Here is a 22049-nt window from a genome sequence, read left to right as displayed (position 1 = left end):
ACACTGGCACAAGATCACTTAGCATGTCTTAACTCATCAGAAAAGGTGTTGTGCTTTATGAACTAAGCAGAATTGATATAGCTCAAAAGAAATGGAAGATGCACAAATTCAAAGAATCCACCCCAAATATTCACACTGGACTACTTATGGACCTTTAATAGAACATTCTGGGTTCATATTGGTCTGATTAGACAAAGTCAGACTACTATAACTGGATTCTAACATACCAATGTCATTTTGATCACCTATGAGAACGAAGGACAATAGACAACCATTACTGTCCAGGACTCCACCATCCTTCTATTCATTCAGGATCAAAATCTACATGTCATTCTCTACTTCACAATAACCAATAAGTTGCTAAGTTCTTTCGAAATTCTACCTACTGAACATCATTCTTAAAATATTGCAGCACCTTAGTACAGTGCCTCATAACTTCTTATTTGGATTACTGCAGTATCCTACTGATTCTTAAGTCTCTCCTTACCTTTACTACTATCTCCATTCAGCTATCAGAGTGACAAGACTAAAAATGTCACAGATGCTATTGAATTATCTCTAGTGGCTCCACAATGAAATTTATATTTTCATCTGTTTGGCTTTTAAATGCTTTCATAACTGGACCTTGACCTACCTTTATAAATCTTCTTACACTTAACTTTCTTTCATGATCATGTTATACTAACCTCCTTTGTTGTTCTTTGCAGTTTATATGCCAGCTTTCAATAGGATAAGAGAAGGAGGAAAATTTAGAGGAGTGATAGGTTAAGCAAGGAAGAGCATGAATTGTTTTTTAGATATTTTCAGTTTTAAGTGATGATAGGATTTACAGATGCCTATGTCCATCAAAATTGGAATCAAGCTCAAGGAAGAAATCATGGCTAGAGATATAGATTTATGAGTCATTTGTGCAGAAATGATAATTGAACCCCTGAGAGTCATAAAAGTCCTTCAGCATAAAATTGTGATGCTAATAGAATAATCAGCAACACATATTTATAAAAACAGAAAGGGATGGTGATTATTCATTCCCAAGTATACAAATCTATATATGCATGAATAGATTTAGGCTAGTCTGACATTGAGTTGTTGGATAAACTTATCTCTGCCTTCTCAGACTGGGCTAGGTTGTGCTCAGTGAGGTGATTAACATGTTGGTCTGGCATGATAGTGGACAGCACCTCAAGAGACAAGGGGGGAGAGTTTGGACAGTAATAAATCTCATACATGTTTGGAATTTTTTCCCTTCAATCATATTTTTTTAATTGATTTCCATTTGCAAGGATAGAAAGGATAAAATTAAAATACAATACAATACTGCTTTACATTTGTGTAACATTCATTATAACTTAATCTCTAAAAGTGCTTTCACGTTATGGTCTTTGTGAGGTAGAAGAGTAGGTACCCTTGTCACCACTTTGCAGAAGAGAAAATCATATGGAGGCCCAGACTTTCCAAAGGTCATTCAGCAAGTTGGTATCAGAGGCAGGAAAAGAACCTAGGACTCCTAGAAGAGTTTGCTTTCTATTATAGTACAGTGCCTTCCATGAAAGGACAATTTTTCTAGTCCTTTCCTTATGGCAAGGGTTATTAAATTTTATAATGGATAACTAGGTAGGTTCTGCAATCTTCTTCCCTAGAGGACTTTAAAAATAGGATAGATTCTCATCTGTCCAGATAGCTTATGTACAGTTTTGCCTGGAGATAGGAGAATGGACAGGAGGATTTTTTGAAGTCCCTTTTTAAACCTTTTGATTCTCCTTGTTCAAGCAGTGAATACTGGGAATATACCTGATTTTTTTATGGTAATATTTCTCTAAATTATGTATTCTGATTAAATTCTCATGAAATATGGTGCTGTCAAAGATGACGACAGTAATAACATATTTATAAGGCTAGTCATGCATTAAATAAATAAATGATAATTAGAAAAGTAAATGTATGATTTGCAAATTAACTGATTGACTTTTCTGAGTGGAGGAAAACTTAGCTGACACGAAGAAAAGAGGAAGGGAATTTATAATTAATTTTCTAACTGGAGAACAGTACAAGGCATCTGTGGGTCGGGCTAGAAAAATAAAACTAAGAGAAAACTGTGAAATGAATAGTTTGCTTCAGTTTCTTCCCTTTTAGGTATACCTGTACCTTTTCTCCAGGAATATTCTAGAGCAAACAATGAACCCACTGTGAGTTTTTCAATGAAAACATTTCCACCTCAGAAACTAGTAACTGCTACAAAATAAGGTTTCCTTGAGTGCTTTCTTGATCTTTAAGACTTAATAAAGTGCTAATAATGTAGATTAAATTTAAAAACTGTGTACAGCTATTTTCTTTCATCTCCTGGTGAGTCGGTTGTTAAACATTTGTTGACACATCTGAGTATTATGCTATAAACATTGTTTGAACTCATCAGACTCAGAGATTAAAGTCAACATCAGAATGGAGGTCCCATGATGGTAGGCTGCTTCTGCTGCTGACAGTGGCAATGAAAAAGAAAAGGAAAAAAAAAATAGAAGTGAAAAGAGAAAAAGGATGAAGGAAACACAGGAAGAGAAACAGGAGAAGGAAGAGGAGAAGGGGAAATATATATTTATATATAAATATATATATATACATAAATATATACACACATAAAATATATATATATATATACATATACATAAAACATATACACTGTATATATACATACACACACAAATATATATACATTGCATTTTGTTTGCAAAATGATTTGAACCCATTATTCCCTTTGACTGTCATAACATCCCTGCCTTTCACACTCCTCCCTGATTTCCTTCAGGTTTCTCTACAAGTCCTTTTTTCTCAGTTTTCCTTTCCCAACAGATTCCTTTGTTCTAGATATTTCCAAAAACTCCTACTTCCTAGCTAATTGAAATAGATCTCTTAAGCATTACTCCCCACAGGTACAAATACTGCCAACAATGAATGACCTGAGCACTGAACAATAGGCTTGAATTTGGGAAATATATAAAGAGAGAAGTACCTGGAAAACTGGGTGGACCAGATATGCATCAGGACTGGGCAAAAATAAATGGACAGTTCTTATGTTGCACTATGTATTAGTAATGTTTTGAAATGAGGAAGAAAGTGTCCAGCCGGTTGGGTTTACCAGCAGGTTTCCTAGGAAGACACTACCACTTGCACAAGAGAAAATTAAGACTGCAAAGAGCCCTCTTTTTCAACAGCTTCTTTTATCTGTTCATGTAGCTGGCCTATCATTTAGGGTGACTCATAGGGTCCTTCAAACATATCTATTCTTGCTTGTCTTATATAATATTAGAAGGATAGAGCTTGTAAGCAATGTAAGAAATGATGTTATTTAACCCCTAAATTGGCAAGTCAATTACTGCAACCAATAATAATTAATATTAATGACTACTAATAATTATTATAGCTAAAATTTATATAGAACTTTAAGGTTTGGAAAGTACTTGCAAATATTATCTCATTTAAACTTCACCATAACCTTGCGAGGTAGATGCCATTATTATTCCAATTTTACAGATGAAGAAACTGAGACCCATAGAGATTAAATGACTTGCCCAGAGTTTCACAATTAGTAAGTAACTGATGGAAGATATTAACTCAGGTCTTCTAGACTCCAGGTCCAGTACTTGATCTCAGTTGTCCAAGCTTAATAACTTTCCCAAGTTCATATGGTTTGCTTCCTTCATCCCTGTTTGAATTATTTGAAGCTCAAAGGAACACTAGAAGATACCAAGTTAAATAACCTTATTTAATAGATGAGAAAATTGAGATCCAGAGAAAGTAGCAGTCAGAATTTCAACCTAGGCTCTCCTGACTCCAAGATCAATGCCCTAGACATGCTGCCTCAACTCTAGTGACATAAGTGACCACTTAATCCAATCCTTTATTTTATGAATAAGTGAACTAAAGATCAGAGGCAAAGTAACTCTCCATGACCACAAAATAAATACTAAGACTAAGGATTGAATTCCTTAGTTATTCCAGTAGTCTATTCAACATACTACATGGCTTCTCTTCCAGTACTGTTCTATAGGTCCATGTGTGGTATGAAATATCCCAGTCATAGGTCTGTGGAAGATTTATTGAATTCAATTAAAAGCCGCAGTTTCTTTTCTGTTAAGAAGAAAAGCGGACCTTGGTTTTTTTATTCTTCTAAGCTTCAAAACACATTTCTACCCTGTGATCTCTTTCTCTCATTCAAAGATTAAATGGTTCAAACACAGGTTGATAAAATATTCCTTCTTGGAGCGTATGGCCTGCTCTTTATTTAGTCTTGACTAAACCTTCCAGTTCATAAAGAGGATAAAAGTGAAAATGACAAATCATTAAACCAAAATAGCAAGCCATTAAGCCATACCCTATTAAATCAGAAAATGTAAAAGGCAAATTGATGCCCTGGCAAAAAAAAAAACATACACATTCTTCTGTCAACAAAATTTCACTGGAAAAAAATTACACTATATGCCTGTGACCAAGTCACAGTCTACTCTAAAGTACAGTCTGTCTCTGATGTTCTTAATTTTTTAATGTATATATAGTTTCCTTTGTTAGGTTGATAAAAACTATGGATCCATTTTCAGCAGTTTTTAAGAAATTAATAATGGAAGAAAATGCTACATTTTAATGAGACTAGTGAAAATAAAGATACAATTAATTTTCCCATCTATGTTCTCCTTGTAATCAGTCCTTAAATTCCAGGTTTAGAATATCTTTCTTAGTGATTCTGGCTGTATCAATAAGTATGCAAATATGCCAAATGGGGTAATAGCGGCAACTAGCTTCCAGGGTTGTGAGAATAAAATGAGATAATAATTGTAAAGCATTTAACACAGTGTTTGGCACATTGTATACACCATGTAAATGTTAGGTAACATTATTATTACTATTATTATTATATTAAATGATAACCCTAATTGTTTTCCTTTTTAAAAATACCAGATTACCTCTCATTCACAGAGTCATTTCCTAATCACTTAAATCCACAATTGTTCCCTTCCCAAATTATTAAAACAATCCATTTCCTGATCCCTATAATTTGAAATTGAGCTCCTGGGTCTCTTGTCCAATTGAAAATCTAAATTTGTTGACTGTCAAACTATCAGTCAATAAAGGCAGCACTCTGCAGGCACCACTGATGGGAAAACATCAGCTGGAGCCCTATCCTTTGTCAGAGACAGAAGAATTATAGGAGTAAAGCTTACAATTTCTTCACCATGAATCTAGCAAACAAATGAAAAGGCAAAGGAGAAACAAACAAAAGTAAACCAATGTAATCTAAATGATGGTTTTCTGATTCCAGATCATATTTTAAATGTGAAATGTTTGGGTCTAAAGTCTATTTTCTCTGTGGAAATAGAGGAACACACTGAAATCTTCATCCTAATAACAGCTTCATTTTCTCCTGAAAAGTCACCAACAGCCAACAGGAAATGGTCCCTTTTGAGAGGTTTCTCTCTATCAGAAAGTGCTGAGGCAGCACCTGAGAGGCTTTCCTAGACAATTGCCTACACTGGAACTGTCATTTCACTAGTGAGATTAGCCCTGATGTATAGTATGGATTGGTATGGATCGCCTTGCTCTAAGCTTCTGAAAGGTCACTAGACAAACAGCAGGAGTCATCTATTGTTCTCCCTGTTGACAAGTCAGCTGCCATTTTGACAAGTCTTTAAAACTATCAGAAATCTGTTTCTTTAAGAATTACATGGAGATATTCATCTCTACTTTGAGGCACAATTAAAATCCAGAATCCCTACACTAAAGCCTGCAGTTCTAGCCATCTCAGGTCATATATGCAAAATCTGGGCAGCCAGAGACTCTAATATAGTGAATGAATCACCTCTGACATCTGTCAACTATCCCGTTGAGTACAGTCTCTCTGGGAACATAGAAAGGCAGAAAGTAACAAGCCTCAAGTCCTGGCATATGAATCCATGAGGCTTCTTAACCCAGTTGCCACAGGTTGTAGCTGCAAAACAGAAGCTCTATCACAATCACAATCGCTAGACAACAAAAACAAAAATAGGTATGTCAACAGAAAATGTAAAGTGTCATTTTCTAGAGGAGATAGATGTGTTTTCCACAGGTTTTTCTTTATAAAAAGCAAGAGAGAGCTGGCTAAAACGAATACATCAATATTCTAAACTGATTATCACGTGTAATCATATAAGCACCTTTCTCTGCTTCAATAGCTTATAATAGTCATTAGCAACTTATTGAGTATCCATTGACTTGGCTACTGACAAATGAAAATGGATGGCAAGCTGTTTGTATTGGCCTTGCTCCATGCCAAGAATCTCTTCCTCTTCATCTCTTCCTCATTGATCTCCAAGCTTCCTACAAAGATCAAAGCCTCTTACAGGAAGTTTTCTCCGACTCTGCCAGTATTGCTACTGTCATCCTAAAAAAATTTTACATTATATGCATATGTGGTATATTGCTTTAAACATATATATGTTTTGTCTCCACCACAGAATGTAAGCTCACTGAGGACAGGGAATATTTAGTTTCTTGTTTCATGTACCTAGTGTTTGACACAGTGGTGGACACATGATAGAGGATTAATAAATACTTGGTGAAATGGAGAGAAATGAACTATATGACAATTCCACAATAAAGGCCACAAGGACAGAGACAAATGCATATTTTTTGGAACAAAAGAGAGAAAAATAGAGTTGACTTGATGAAATATCCTGTTGGGGAAAAAATAAGTCAATTCGCTCTCTATTATAAGATTGAGTATCTCAACTGCAAGAACTTACCTCCAAAACACAATCAACAAAAGCTAAAAATAGTCTTGAATTTCAAGACTATAGGCATTCAGGTGAAAGCTGTCATCCCAACCATGAGGTACAAATCCAAACCAACAAATTTTCTAGTCAATTCTAGTATGGAACGCTTTCTCTACTAATGATACTACTGATAGCTGAGATGTGGCAAGAACTAACACATGCTGGTAGATTTAAGCTTTTGTTGGGATATGAGAAGGGGGGGGATGCATTTGAAATGTCATTGCCAGAGAGACAAATTCAGGTTTCACAAAAACTTTTTTTCTCATTGCTCAAAATAATTGAAAAGTCAGTGATTTCTGAATCCCTTTTATCTATCCTAATGCCAATATAATCAACCTTAACAAAAGTGCTGTCAACTTTTTAAAAGGAAAGCAGAAAAAAAATGAATGTCTGAACTACTGAATGCATTTTACTTTGAAATATTGTTTTGGTTGCTTAGGGGGAAATAGCATATTTAAAAAAAAATAAAGTACAGCATCAAATGTCAGATTCATTAGTGATATAACTTGCAAAAATGGAGACCACTGATTCTAGCTTGTTGGGTACATGATGTTTGGATTCTTATTTATGTTTCTTTCGGATCAAAATGAGACAGAGGAAGAACACTATGTGACTGTGAATCTTTTTCCCCTGGTGCATGACTCACATCCTGCTATTTGGGATACTTTGATGTCAAATATTTAAAGCTTGTAGTTTTCTAAAGGAGGGAAAGAAACTAATATATAGCATAAGTTATTAGAACATTATATACCACAAGTTTACCAAGTTTAGCCAAAAAAAGACAAAGCCCAGCCCTAACAGAAAAATGAAGTCCTCCACTATCTTTCTACCTGAAGCCAGCTTCCCATAAGACAAAAAACTAGTGTTGAATTCAGAAATAAAAACCATATTATCTTGAATATTGACATTTCTACTGTACTAGTTTCAGTCACTACATTTTTTTTTTCAACTGAAACACAGGCATAATAGCCATTATCCAAACTCCATATTATGGAGCACAGGGATAAGTGATATGGAGGTGGCCAAAAGAACCTCAAGAAGTGACTGGAACAGAATTCACATTAGATGATAAAGACTAGTGCATTGTTCCAGATCTCAGAGCTGGATCTCAGATATAGGACTTCACAGAAGGGCTTTGATTCTCAGTAGCTGTGCAACCTTGAGTTTGTGATTAAACCTCTCCAATTTAATCTTCTCTGTAAATCAGAGGGTTGGACTCTATCATCCTCAGGGTCTCTTCCAGTTCTAACATTCTATGATATTATGATTCTAGACAAAAGGAAATGATTTCTTAAGTCTGTTCCTTTCTCTCTAATTCTACCCTCTTTCATACCCCGTAGTATTACAAAAGCTTCACAAGGAACCTCCTTGTCCCCAGTCTCTCCCTTCTCCAAGATATTCTCCATAGAGCTGTGAAACTGATAAACCTAAAACATGATTCTGGTGGTTATTCCTCTGCTTCAGAAGCTCTACTTGCCTCTAGGATAAAATAACTCCATCCTTTGCTGTTTAAAACCTTAAGAAGTCTCACTCCCATCTATTTTTCTAGTCTGATTTTACATTAATCTTTCATAAGCTCTACTCAAACTGACAGGCTATGACCCATAAACGATATTCCATATCAGCCTCAGCTGCCTTTCCGAGACTGTCCGTCTTGGAGTTCTCTCTCCTCCTTACCTCAGCTCTTGTAACCTTCAACTCCCTTTAAACTATGGTAAGCCTGATCTCATTGGCTATTGGCATTCATTTCCTCCTTGTCCCACTCATTAAAACCTACTAAATCTACCAATTATTTGAACTTACCTTTTAGATATTTTGAATTTACGTCTTTATGTAAATATGACCCCCTTTTAACCCTACCTCTCTGATTGTGAGTTTGTAATGGGTGGAAAACATTTATTAATGGTCTTTTAATCCACACCAAGTAGCACAGTGCCTACCAAGTTATAAATTCTTAATAAATAAATCGAACTGAAATGACTTGAGTTCCCTGAACCCTACTCCAAAAATACAGCTCAAATATTTTCATTTAACATTCCCAAAATGTATATCCATATATTTATACATACATATATAGAAATATATATATAGAAATATATATATATATATATATATGTAATCTGTGTACATTTGCATATACATTTGTGAAATTTGGAGTTTTCTACTTACTCTTTTTCTGTCACAATATAGCCATATTCTTCCTTGTCAGAAGACTTCACTTCTAATTGTAGGCCTTCTGCAGGAACTTTGGGGGATCCTTCAGAGAGTCTTTCATCTTGTTTTAGACCACCCTGCATCCAGTCCTGAAACTCCACAAATTCATTGGCATCAGAGTCAGCATTTGGTTTCTTCTCTGCTGTCAGTTCTTGAGAATAGGTTTCACTTTTCACATTTTCAACCCCAGCATTCTCCTCTTCAGAGGAAAAGGAAGGTTCAGTATCTTCTGATTTCTTGGTCTCTGTTTTAAAGGGCTTTTCAGAAAGGAGTCCTTCAGGCTGATTTTGAGTCTCTGGCTCATTCTCAAGGCCCACCAATTGGGTATTCAAACCTTTAACCTGGTAGAAATGAAAAGCCAATTGTAAAACCTTGCTGAAGGAGAACAGGTCACTATGATCCAGAAAATTTGTAATTAAAAACTTTCATTTGGAACTAAATAAGAATGAAAATACTACAGAAAGGAGAAATGATTAAAATAAGGAGAGTTAGTATTTAGAAAATACCTTAAAGTTTACAATGAGCTTTATAAATATTATCTTATTTTATCTTTGCAATAATAATAACTCACAATAAATTTTATCTGATTTAGCCTCACAATAATCCTAGAAGGTAGGTGTTATTATCTCTATTTTGCAGATAAGGAAACAGAGGATCCCTTAGCATCTAAATCCAAAAGCTAAAGAAAACATCAAGGGAAAAATAAAAGGTCATCTAAAGGATATGTATAGCTATTTAAATAAATAGATTAAAGAGCTGTCCATCTTTAACTCTTGCTGTGATGACACCACCACCTGGCTAATGTCAGAGGCAGAATGACACTGTGGTGAATTTGAAGTCAGAGAATTTGTCTGCTATGGCCACTTGCTGTTTGACCTTGGGCAAAAAACTTTTATATCTTGAATTCTAAGGCCTTTTCAGATGAGTCTATAATCTTTTATCAGTTTCATTGAAGAAGATTACAGGAAATTTTATTAATAGTATGAATACATAGGATCATGGAGATAGAATTAGAAATGATCTCAAAGGTCATCTAACCCAACCCACTCATTTTATAAATGAGAAACTGAAGCCTCAGGAGACCAAAGTTACATTCAAAGTCATTCAGGTAGTGAGTTTGGTCTCAGTTCTGCTAACTATAGAACTAGTTCTCTTTGGAGCACACAAGGTTTTGAATGGTCTACTGGTATGCAATTAACTCACTATTATTATTTTTTACCATGATAACACATTTCCCAAAATAGAAGTAAAACACTAGAATTTATAGTCATTTGTCCTATGTTACATTTATTGTTTAAAACAAGAGAGAAATACAATACAAACAATTGGAGTCATTTTCAAATTGTTTGGACAGTTAAGCAGAATGATCATCCTAATATAAACACTAGCCCAAATTAGGATCCAATTAGGAGTCAAAATATACCATTTAAGGTACAAATCACAAAGATTTAAATTTGAACCAATAATTCAGACATACTTTTATAATTTATCCAATGTGTCTATCATATGACCTTACTGTTTGAAATATTTTAGCTTATTTAATATATGCAAACTCGCTGCAATACTTTCCTCAGATAAAGACAAAACATTTTCTATTATCTAGCCAAATCCAGCAGCTAAAGATTTCCCCCAAGGGAAAAAATGTTAAACTGCCTTCTTGAGATTATCAAAAGCAAAAGGAAGAAAAATGAATGCATTATGCTCTGAATGGACTTCAACTCATAAGTCCAAAGTCAGCACCAGTTCTGTGTAAATGATGCATTCTTTTTTACTGTTCACATGTTTTTAAAATGAGTTTCTTCTGTGGTTTTATGAACTGATAACTACAGCATTAATTTGTTCTCCTGATTTCCTTCTAGAAAGAACTGTTATATCATTTACAGCCATACCAGAATTAATAAACCTCCCCATGACATATATTACAATGAAAAAAAAAAGAGAAAGATTTTACCTTCTCATCAACTCCATCATCACTTTCCCGCAATCTGTTACCTGTAAAAGATATGAAATTCTTATCAACATTCTCATCATTCTCATATCACTGCTAGGTGTCATATCATATTTAAATCAGATAATCATATAGCATACTGCCTTTATAGTGTAGATTGGCAATGAACTGTTCTAATTAAAAAGATAAACTAAATCTACTTGGAATGCAGGAAATAGTGTTCTTATTCATTCAAGTGGGATAAAAGCTGAGGGATATACATCCATTTCAGTCATACATCATTGCCCAACTTAGTATCTTAACTCTTCTTGCCCAAATCAACAAAATATCTAGAATGCCTGGCAGTCATTCATGTTTATGCAATAATAAAATAAAGCCACAAGCATATAGCACTATTAAACTGACTTCTCAGAATTAAAAGTATTCAGATGAACAGATTTCAGGTTACCTGTCAAAACTATTGCATAGTGTTTAAAGCAACTGCCCTCATAATGTAGAATTGAGATTTCATGCAGAATCTTTTTTTTGTTCTACTGTGTATAGAAAGGCTTGTTTTAATTAATGTTTATATTAATATTTTAATTGATGTTTATATTATTTATATAATTAAATGGTTGAGGCTGTTAGTGGGATGGGGGAAACCCCAGATTTTCTCCTAATTAAATATCAAAAATAGCATACAGATGTTTAACAAATGAACGATGGGGGAAAAGAATAGTGCTAACTGTTCAAAAACTAGGGGGCAGTTACGTGGCACAGCAGACAGAGTACCATACAAGGGGTCAGGAAAACTCTTCTTGAGTTCAAATCCAGCCTCAGACAATTACTATGTGACTCTAGACAAGCCTCTTAGCCCTGTTTGTCTCAGTTTCCTCATCAGTAAAATGAACTGAAGAAAGAAATGGCAAACCACTTTAGTATCTTTGTCATGAAAAAAGTGCCATTAAGACTTAGATATAACTAAAAAGCAACTACACAATAACTCTTCAAGGTTCACTAAGTGTGCTTTGAGATCCTTGTATCACTCATCATTTAGAATGTAGATATTGAATCAACATTTGTTGATCAATGGAAATTTGTGCTGACGAGGAGCTGACTTTTCCAATAATAAAAACATTATTTTTTTCGTATGAAGTCAAGCCAGGCTTTGTTTTAAGCAGACTTATGGACATTCTTCACATCCTGACTGACCCCTTTCAAAGAGCAGCAGCAGGAGTAGATATTAATCTTCAATAAATCTAAGTAATGACCAGCTTATCAGGAAGTTGTCCTGAAGGTAGAAGACCAGGATTGTCTCTTGACAATCTCAATCAAATGGAATGCTATTGTCTGGGGAATGATCTTTGACTTCTTCATGGACCTACAGCATAAGACCCAAATTGGAGTAATTCTTTGTTCATTTTATTGTTCCCATATATGAACTACCTTCATAATCCCAAACATTTGATATTATTATTATTTTTTAAAATCTCAGTCTTTTCACCAAAGAATTATACATCCTTAGAGACAATGATTTTGCTTTCAACATAATTGCCTGGGTAGATTTAGCCTGTTCAGAGAGCTTGTAGCAGCAAAGTTCAAACGGATAAAAATCATTACCACAAATCCCTGTCTCCCCAATAGAAACCATATCTCAGCTTTCAGATAACCCTTACATCTCTCAGCAGCACCTTAATAACCCCTCCCTCCCTCCCCCCCAAAAAGCAGTATACAAAATCTAATTGACCATGGATGAGATTTTATTTCAAGAGACAATTCAAGAATCAAGGCCTCTCACCTTGTAAACTATTATCAACCACCAAGTCATTCTGGTATTCTTTTGATTCTAGACTGTTGACCCCTTTCATTTCTTGTTCCCTTTGTTCTCCTTCTGCCTCAACTGCCATGTTTCCTGGCACTTCTACATTCGATTCTTGCATGGCATCTGTGATCACATCAACCATCTTTTCCAGTTCCAGGGGACTCAGATTATCCACAGTACCCTGCTGCTTCCTCAGGTCCTTCAGGACATTGTGAATCAAGGTTTCTGTGTTACCAAAAACACACACACACACACATAAATGCAACACTTGCTTACATTTTTTTTTAATTAAAGATTTTGAGTTTTACAACCTTTCCCCCAATCTTACTTCCCTCCCCACCCACTTACATGTTAATAGAAAAAGAATGAGAAGTAGATTTCAAGGTGGGCATTGGGAATAAATGGTGAAAGAGGGGTTGCCCCTTCCTCAGGATGGAGGATGAAGAATCAAAATCTATTGCATCACAAGGGGTTGTCCATGTAGTTAGTATTAGATCTTTATTCTAATTCTGGTTCTGCCATTTAGTTTTACTCATCAGTCCTTGAGGAAATAATGTCCCCTCCCTCATCCCTGTTTACCAAAGACATCGTTTTTCATCTCAATTCCTCTATTTAATACAGGGATGAACCTAGTCAAGTTTCTTAACATTTCTTGACCTCCGTTTCTCATTTCTGAAGTGAGGGAATTGTTCTCACTGGGGGATGCTTCAGTAGCAGCCCCCATCCCATATCTAGACCAGGCCTCCAGTTTTAGACTTCAAATCCTGGATTTTTCAGTATGGCAGCTGGCACACTTATCCCTCTCATCTCTCATGCTCTTCCCATCCAACAATCAGAGTCAAATCAACTCCTGTCGTCACTCCTAGAAAGAGTGTAAAATTTCATTTCCTGATGACTCCAGTTGCCATCTCTGTAATTTTCCCAACCAAAACATCCCTTCCCTGGCCACCACTTCCCACTCTATGTGCTGCCTTTCCCAATTAGAAAGTCAACTCCCTGAGGTCAGGGGCTGGCTTCTTTTATATTTGTTTACCTGGTATGTAATTTATATATACATATATATATATATATATATATATATATTTATATTATATATATTATACAAATAATACATATATAATATATAATTTAATATAATAGTATATGGCACATAATTGAGTGCTGACAAATAGCTTATTTTTCATTTATTTACTGTGCTGAATGGCCTCTGACCTGCTGCCCTGCTCTGAATCTCCTATCTTGGGTTAATTTGCTCCTATTCTGGACTTTTGTCATCTCCCTCCACCATATGGAGCAGTTTCCTGCAGCTGGAAGAGATGGTTGGGGGAGGGGCGGGTGGGTGGTTTCCGGAAGGGAGTGGCAGAAGGAAGTTCCAGTTTCCAGTGTCAGAAGGAGACAGGAAGTGGCTCCCAAATGTAGGTAATGCGCATGTGCGGGGGGGGGGGAATAGGCCCGGATGGCCGGAAGTCCCTCCCCCTTCCAGTGCACCTTGGCATTGTGGGAGGAAGGTCAAGCTACAGAGACTTGTATGCCGCCCTTCCATAAATCGTGCTTTACAGCACACAAATAGGGTGGGGATGACCAAAGCGGTATAAAGCCCAAAAGCACAGGCTCAGGATCTGGATTCAAATGCCATCTCAATCTTATAAACTAGGCGTTGGACTAGAGAGCCCTCGGGGCCCTGTCCAGCCCTTCAAGCCACACACTCTACTCCAGCTGGGCATATAGAGGCTGGGGTCTTCTTTATTTTTTAGTTTTTTAGTTTTTTGCAAGGCAATGGAGTTAAGTGACTCGTCCGAGGTCACACAGCTAGGTCATTATTAAGTGTCTGAGGTTGAACTTGAACTCAGGTCCTCCTGACTCCAAGGTCAGTGCTCTATCCACTGCGCCACCTAGCTGCCCCTAAGGTCCAATTCTGCTTTTTTTTTTAATTTAAGAATTTTTTTAGGCTTTTGCAAGGCAATGGGGTTAAGTGGCTTGCCCAAGGCCACTCAGCTAGGTCATTATTAATTGTCTGAGGCCACATTTGAACTCAGGTCCTCCTGACTCCAGGGCCGGTGCTCTATCCACTGCACCACCTGGTTGCCCCTAGACTGGAATCTTAAAAGATTTGCAATCCTGTCTAGGAAATAGAGAAATGGAATTCAGAACTGGAAGGAAGCGTTAGGATTATTTTACAAGCCTCGCCTTCAAGGAGCTTACAGTCCAATGGGGAAAGACAATGGGCAAAAAGGAAGTAGAAATGGGGAAGTTAGTTAAGGGTTTGGAGGGTAGTGAGGAGGCACAGGACCAAGGCCGAGGGGATCCTACTGGATGACAAGTTTGCCTCATTAAGGACAACTACGATGGCCCCTTGATTGTTCACATTTTCTATGTACTGTTTCCCCTTCATCAGAATTAGAGTTTTCACCAATATGTTCATCATCCAACCTCGAATAATAGGAATTTGAATAGGCTGAAAGCTCAGCACCAGAAACAAGAGAGGAACTCAGCCTATTCTGGTACATCAAGTGGGAAGCATTAAAGGGTGTGCAAATTTGAGAACTTCTGGTGTTTCAGTAAAATGATTTTGAAGTTCGAACCTTCAAGCTTTCTATAGGGTAAACATCATTTTTTCTTAAATTTTAAAGATTTTAATTATTTTGAGTTTTATATTTTTTTCTCCTAATCTTACTGCCCTCCCTCCACCCCCAACATCTTCATTTCTTCAAATGATTTTTAGTACCATAGCTAATCCTCTTCCTCTTTATAACCTGCCTCATCTCTGACACATATTGGCTGTTTGACCAATGTACAGGAGCCGGAGAATTACTACCATATTCACGGAAGGCATCAGACATGCAACTTATCCACTCCCATACCAGTAGTAAGGGAAAATAGCTATACAGGACTCTTTCGGAGCCCTGCAACTGAAATGAGTACTCTTTAAATCCTTTAAAGAGAAGCGATTGGAAGACAAGTCTGGTGCCAGCACCACCATAATTCCAGCTCCAATGGTGCATATTAAAGCTGCTGTAGTTAAATATCTTGAATCTTGGGATGGAGCTGGGGGTCTGCTTCCAGCTGAGCCACTACTGTTTCAGCTCCTGCCTTTCCATGCCCACTTGTTGCAGCAGAGTGTCCTGAGGGACTTGAAACCTTTACTTTGAAAAAAAATTAGATTATTCAAAACTAGCCCAAATCACTAAATACCCCAGCTAGGAATAATGGAATAGGAAGCCAGTTCTATTTTGTGGTTTTTTTGGAACTGGGACAAAATTTTAAAAAAAGAAAGAAAAAAAGGGGCAGCTAGATAGAGCTGAGTGGAAAGAGCACTAGTACTGGAGTCAGGAGGACCTGAGTTCAAATTTGACCTCAGACACTTAATAACTATCTAGCTGTGTGACCTTGGGCAAGTCTCACTTAACCCCATTGCCTTGCAAAAAAAATAAAATAACTGCAACAGCTATAAGGAAGCAATTACCATTGGGTTTTTCTCTTCCCATTGCCTTGTTGAAAAAAAAAATTGAACAGTATTATTGCTGTAGAGAATTCAGAAGAACATCATAAAATTTTTCTTTCTATTGACCAAAGATTGGACTTGAAAAGGGAAGGGTAGCAGTCTATATCTGGGGTTTCATCAATATAAAGGAATTCTCAGCATACAAACTCCCTCCTTAACTGTAAATGGTCAACTCATTTATAAATTAAAGCATTATGAAATTGCCTTGAATGTTGACAAGTTTTCAAAGTTTATCCTTCTTAACACAGCATGTTTCAGAGGTGAGATATGAACACAAACCCTTATGATTCCAAAGTCAATTTTCTAGGCACTACAACATGGTGTCATTTAAATGTGATTAACAAATCAGAAAATGGAACCTTGGGGTCTTAAAGGAATTTCAATAGGGTATGATTCAAGACTCGCCTTGCAAATATTGAAACAAGTCTTGCAAATAATCAAAGAATGACTGATTGTTTCTGCCTTCACTGAGAAATTTTTAAGATGACATGAGTTTAGTATCAGAAATATTCAATGACATAACAGTGAATGGATTCAAAACAGCAAATAAATTACTTCATTACAAAAATATTTCAATACATTAAAATGAAGTAGTCAAAAAATTGGCTGAAGATGAGTAAGCAAATGATTGAATAAACATTTATGAAGTTCCTGAACTTGTGTAAGATTCTATGCTAGGGTCGGCTAAGTGGCGCAATGGATAGAGCACTGGCCTTGGAGTCAGGAGTACCTGAGTTCAAATCCATCCTCAGACACTTAATAATTACCTAGCCGTGTGGCCTTGGGCAAGCCACTTAACCCCATTGCCTTGCAAAATCTAAAAAAAAAAAGATTCTATGCTAGATGTTGCTAATTTCATAAAGACAAAATTACATTAAACTGGAAAATAAACATGTAAAAAGATAAATAAATAGATAGTTGGGACAGAGAAAAAACTAACAACTCAGGAGACAAAAGTTTTTTTGTAGACAATACCACTTGAGCTCAACCATGAAGGAAGAAATGAAGAACAGGTTCATTCTAAACATCAAGCATCAAGATAAGAAATGGGATGCTAAACTGGGGGAACAGAATGTAGGCCAGATTAGATGGAATATTTGGGCCAGGAAGGAGCTAATAGGAAATAAGTCTGGGAAGGTAGACTGGCAAAAAGAAAGAATTCATACAAAAGTCTCCTTTCAGCCTACAATTCACCAAACCCTTTACAAAATGGTTGCATCACAAAGAAAAAAACTTTTATAGTTTCAATGTTCAATATTGGCCTAGATACCCAGGAATTCTAGATAGAATTTTTCAAATTCAAACTCAGGATACATTTAGTGAATAACTAAACATTAATTAAGCATCAATAATGGGTGGAATGGATTCTTGATGCTGGGAATATAAAAAACATGACAAACTGTGACTCCAAGAAACTTGCCTTCTTTCAATTGAGATAACATGAACATAAATAAGTTTTGTTTGAAAGATAAAAGGGAAGGGATGGGGGGAAGGAAGAGAGGCACTTAGCAGAGAAGATTTCAAGTAGAAACTGGCCCTGGAACTGTATTTTAAATGAAATAAGGGCTCACAAGAGGCAGAAAAGAGTGCTTTTTTTTTTACCTGAAATTTCTACTGCCTATAACAGAAGTGAACCCAAGGACTATACTTTCACTAACTTGACCAATGCCCTCTCCTTAAACATGATTCTCAAGTAATTCCCCTACTTAAAAGCAAGCTTTGGCTCACTTTCACTGAAAAAAAATCTGAACTTTTTTTTGTCATGATACTCTTTCCTGGTCTACATATGTGGTCTACATATATGCCACTCAACAAATCTAGCCTCATAGAAAACAGCTGATCTTCCTTCTCTAGATTAAAAAGTTTTTTCCCAACTTAACCATCTATGGCATTTTCTGGGTGTTTTTAACCATTTGAGGTTACCCTCTTCCAGATGCCATTTAGTTTATCATCCAAAACTGAACACAACACTCACAGTGCTCTCACTTCAGCAGAGGACCAAATCCTCACTATGGACACCATAACTTTTTAATGTCATCTTCAATTGCACGTTTTTTGCTGTTGCAGCTCACTGATGACTCTTATTAAACTTGTAATATACAGAGATTCAAAGTTTAGCTTTTTTCTTTTCTGGATGACTTGCAACTTTACCCATACATCTTCCTTCCCTGATTTTCCCTTGGACCAACCAAGAACTAATTAGAGTATTTGGGAAGAAATAATTTTATTTAAAGTAGCAAACAAGAGATCTATAGAAATAATTTTTAATAGGACAATCAGGGTTCATAGTGTCATATATTTGAGGTAAAAATTAGACTCAGTTCCTCGTGACTCCAGAGTGAGTGTTCTATCTCCTGTACCACCTAGTTGCCCCAAGAATATTTAGACTTTAAGCAGGCACCAGTTACAAAAACTACCTTTTATAGAGCACTTGAAGGTTTACAAAATGTTTTATGTTTATTATCTCAATTGATCCTTATAACAACTCTATCTAGTAGATGTTAATAGGGTAGGAAGATAGAGTAAGCATTTATTAAGTGCTTCTTATATGGCAAACACACATCAAAAGTGCTTTACAAGTATTATTTTATCTGATCCTGACAACAATCCTATGAAGGAGGTGCTATAATTATATCCATTTTACAGATGAGCAAACAGACTGAGAGGTTTAGTAACTTGTGCAGAGATATACAACTAGTAAGTATCTAAGGTTGTATTTGAACTTGGGTCTTCTTGACTCCAAACCCAGATCTCAAGCCACTGTTCCACCTAGCTACCAATACAGAAATGGAGAAAGATTTTCAATACTCTGATTATGATGATAATAGTTGTTATGTGTATATATATATATATATATATATATATATATATATATATATGTTTATACCAATATAGTAATTCATCATTTTTTCAATTTGTTATCTATCATATCTGAACCTTATAAGTTGTGAAGTTCTGCAACTATTATCTCTATTTTAAAGGTGAAGAAACTAGGTGTCAGTAAAGTTAAGTGATTTACCCAGGGTCACACAACTGGAAAGTATCTAAGGAGCATATTTAAACCAAAATATCCCTGACTTTAGGTCCTTTATTATTCCACATTGCCTCTTGGATACACATTATCATTCTGGGGTGGCAAGAACAAGAATAAGAATACTTATCATAATGAGCCAGAACCATCTAAAATGACAGTGACTATCTCTCTGGTGAATCAAAGGTTTTAAAAAAGCATACTAACAGGACTTAGAAATCCTCTATTACGCTACATGGTGAGAAAAAAAAAACCTTTCTGTCTTTTATAGCCTCCTCCTATCAACCAGGGACAGTACAGGACTCTGAAACTGCTTTTGTAACCAACTGACAATCTTGCCTGGTCAATAAAAGCTTTATTCACAGAATAATGGAAGACATGAAAACAGAGTTTGAGGTTATCTAGACACCTTACAGATTTTTACAAAGATAAGCAGTTAGAACATTATTACATCTTCTGAGAGACCACATTCACATTTCTTTACCCTTTAATCAAGTAAGAGGTTTGCTGTTCTGAAGGATTTTTGCTTGAATTTAAAAGAGGAACATTTAAAAATATTGTTTTGCCTCCAATACTGGAAAAAAAACTTTTCAATGGAGAAGAAACACTGCCTACCCCCAATAATACTCTGGCTTGTTTGAAAGGACTTATTCATATATCTCTGCTTAAGACAACCTATTTATCTATAAAAGTCCGTTTAGCATTAAAATGCTATGATTTCTTATTAGAGTCATTTTATAGTTTAGTATAATAGATTGCTATCATAAATACAGACATATCATAGCCCAAATTCTTCCCTTAAAAACATAACTAAGAGAGAGGAACCAAAATAGTTGATTAATCAACTTATTAAGTCATGTAAGAAGCAGTGGGGTATCAAAAATAGAGGATCAATCTTCAAGTCATGACCTCAGTTTCACTGAATTAACAAATATTCATTAAAATATATAGGTACAATATTAAATTATAGGCAGACATTCAAAACTAAAAATGAAAAAATTCCTTTTCTCAATGAGCTTACATGTTTTGGTGGAGACAACATCTATAATAGAATTATATAAAAACAAAAAAATCAATTATTTGCAGCTAGAAAATGTAAACGTCAGTAGACCAGGAAAGATTTCATGCAGAAGATAATGTTTGAGCTGCAGCTTGGAGGAAGTGAGGAATTCTATGAAGCACAGTTAAAGAGCAATTGCATTCCAAACATTGGGATGGCCAAAGAGATGGCATGCAGAGAAATAAGAAATGGCCTATTATATGTGAAGAACAGAGAGAAGGCCAATTTGCCTGGACCATAAAGGATAGAAAGTGGGATAATGTATAATGAGACTAGAAAGATAGATTGGAACCAGATTGCGAATGACATAAGGAACCAGACAGAGAAAGTTATATTTGGTCCCAGTCCCAACAGAATCACTAGAGTTTATCAGGTAGGACAGTGATATGGCCCGAGCAGAGTTTAAGATAAATTATTTTGGCAGCTCTGTAGAGGAGGAACTGGCCTTGAAGCAAGGAGACCAATTAGATAACCAACATAATAATCTAGGTGAGAGATGATAGGGCCCAAACAAAGGTGGTTAGCTGTATGCTTAGAGAGATGAGGCTGGCTACAGGATATGTTAATAGAAGTAAAAATATCAAGGTTTAGCAACTAATTGGGCATGTGGGGTGAAAGAGAGTGAAGAGTTGAGGATAACATTGAGGTTACAAACCTGGGAGACTAGAAGTTAGTAATATTTTCAACAAAAATATGGAGGTTAGGTAGAAGGTTAGATTTTAAGTGAAAGATAATGAGTTCTGCTTGAGATATGGTGCATTTTGATTCTGAGATGCTCAATGAAGATTTGGTCATGGAGGGCTGAAGCTTGGGAAAGCCAAGAGGGTTGGATACACAAATCTGATTCCTCTGAATGGCTCTGATAATTAGTTCCACCAACTTCCTTCCTTTTACAGGTAAGAAGACCAAAACCTAGAGAGGCTAAATACTTACTGAAAATCACAGAGAGGACCCAAGATCCTCTGACACAAAATCCTGCCCTTTCTTTTGTCTCAAGGGAAAGTATTTTGACAAAGTCAGGGAAAAGAATGCCTGCTGAAAAACAGCAGCTACTTTCCTCCCTAAAACTGGCATTTCAACAAAGAGGACCCTGACAATTCTATAGAAACAATATCATTACTGGGTTTTTTTCCCTCTGGGCTTCTATACAAGGGCTGGCTGCTTTACAGAAAACATAAAAGATGCACTTTGAAAATTAAAGGTGTTTCCTTGTCGGTCACCATTGCTGTTGTTTTCGTCATCCTTTGTTCATTCTTGGGAAAGTTTCCCATTAGGACAAGCACCATAACTGAATAGCTCATAATATAACCTTTTCATTTCTACTTCTCTTGTCTCCCTTAACCAAAAACAGAAACCACTTCTTTTCTTTTCCCATGAATCTATTATATCAGGAAAGTCTTATCTCCACTCCTGCAGGTTCAATGCTTATAACAAAGAACTAGTTGGCTTTCAGACAAAATGGAAATAAGAAGGGGGAAAAAGACTTACATTGGGGTGGGGGGAGGAAGTCTAATGGCCACAGGTGCTCTTGTGGACTCCCTATGACAAGGTCCCCAGGTTCTCTGCCTTCATTAAGTAAACTAGGGCTAGAACAGCCTCCTGCCTCCTCAGCAGCTGCTCTGCCTGCAACACCCAGGGTCACTGACCATTGAACAGACCCCTATGAGTTTAAGAGCTAGCCTGAATCTGAGTCCTG

At 36.2% G+C, this 22049-nt stretch overlaps 1 protein-coding gene across 1 annotated transcript in view; it reads right to left on the bottom strand.

Annotated features, from left to right (window-relative positions):
• The window catches only part of LOC141492675 (receptor-type tyrosine-protein phosphatase N2-like), a 653431-nt gene that overhangs the window by 407971 nt on the left and 223411 nt on the right, over window positions 1-22049 (bottom strand). Inside the window, exons 5-7 of the mRNA XM_074193252.1 lie at window positions 12737-12985; window positions 10963-11003; window positions 8967-9352 (exon numbers count right to left, since the gene is read on the bottom strand). Coding sequence (XP_074049353.1) covers window positions 8967-9352; window positions 10963-11003; window positions 12737-12985 — 676 coding nt within the window. The remainder of the gene's footprint in view (window positions 1-8966; window positions 9353-10962; window positions 11004-12736; window positions 12986-22049) is intronic.

This window comes from Macrotis lagotis, chromosome 7 (genome assembly GCF_037893015.1).
Source record: "Macrotis lagotis isolate mMagLag1 chromosome 7, bilby.v1.9.chrom.fasta, whole genome shotgun sequence".
Taxonomy (NCBI): Eukaryota; Metazoa; Chordata; class Mammalia; order Peramelemorphia; family Peramelidae; genus Macrotis; species Macrotis lagotis.
This window is presented reverse-complemented; position numbering and strand designations above follow the sequence as displayed.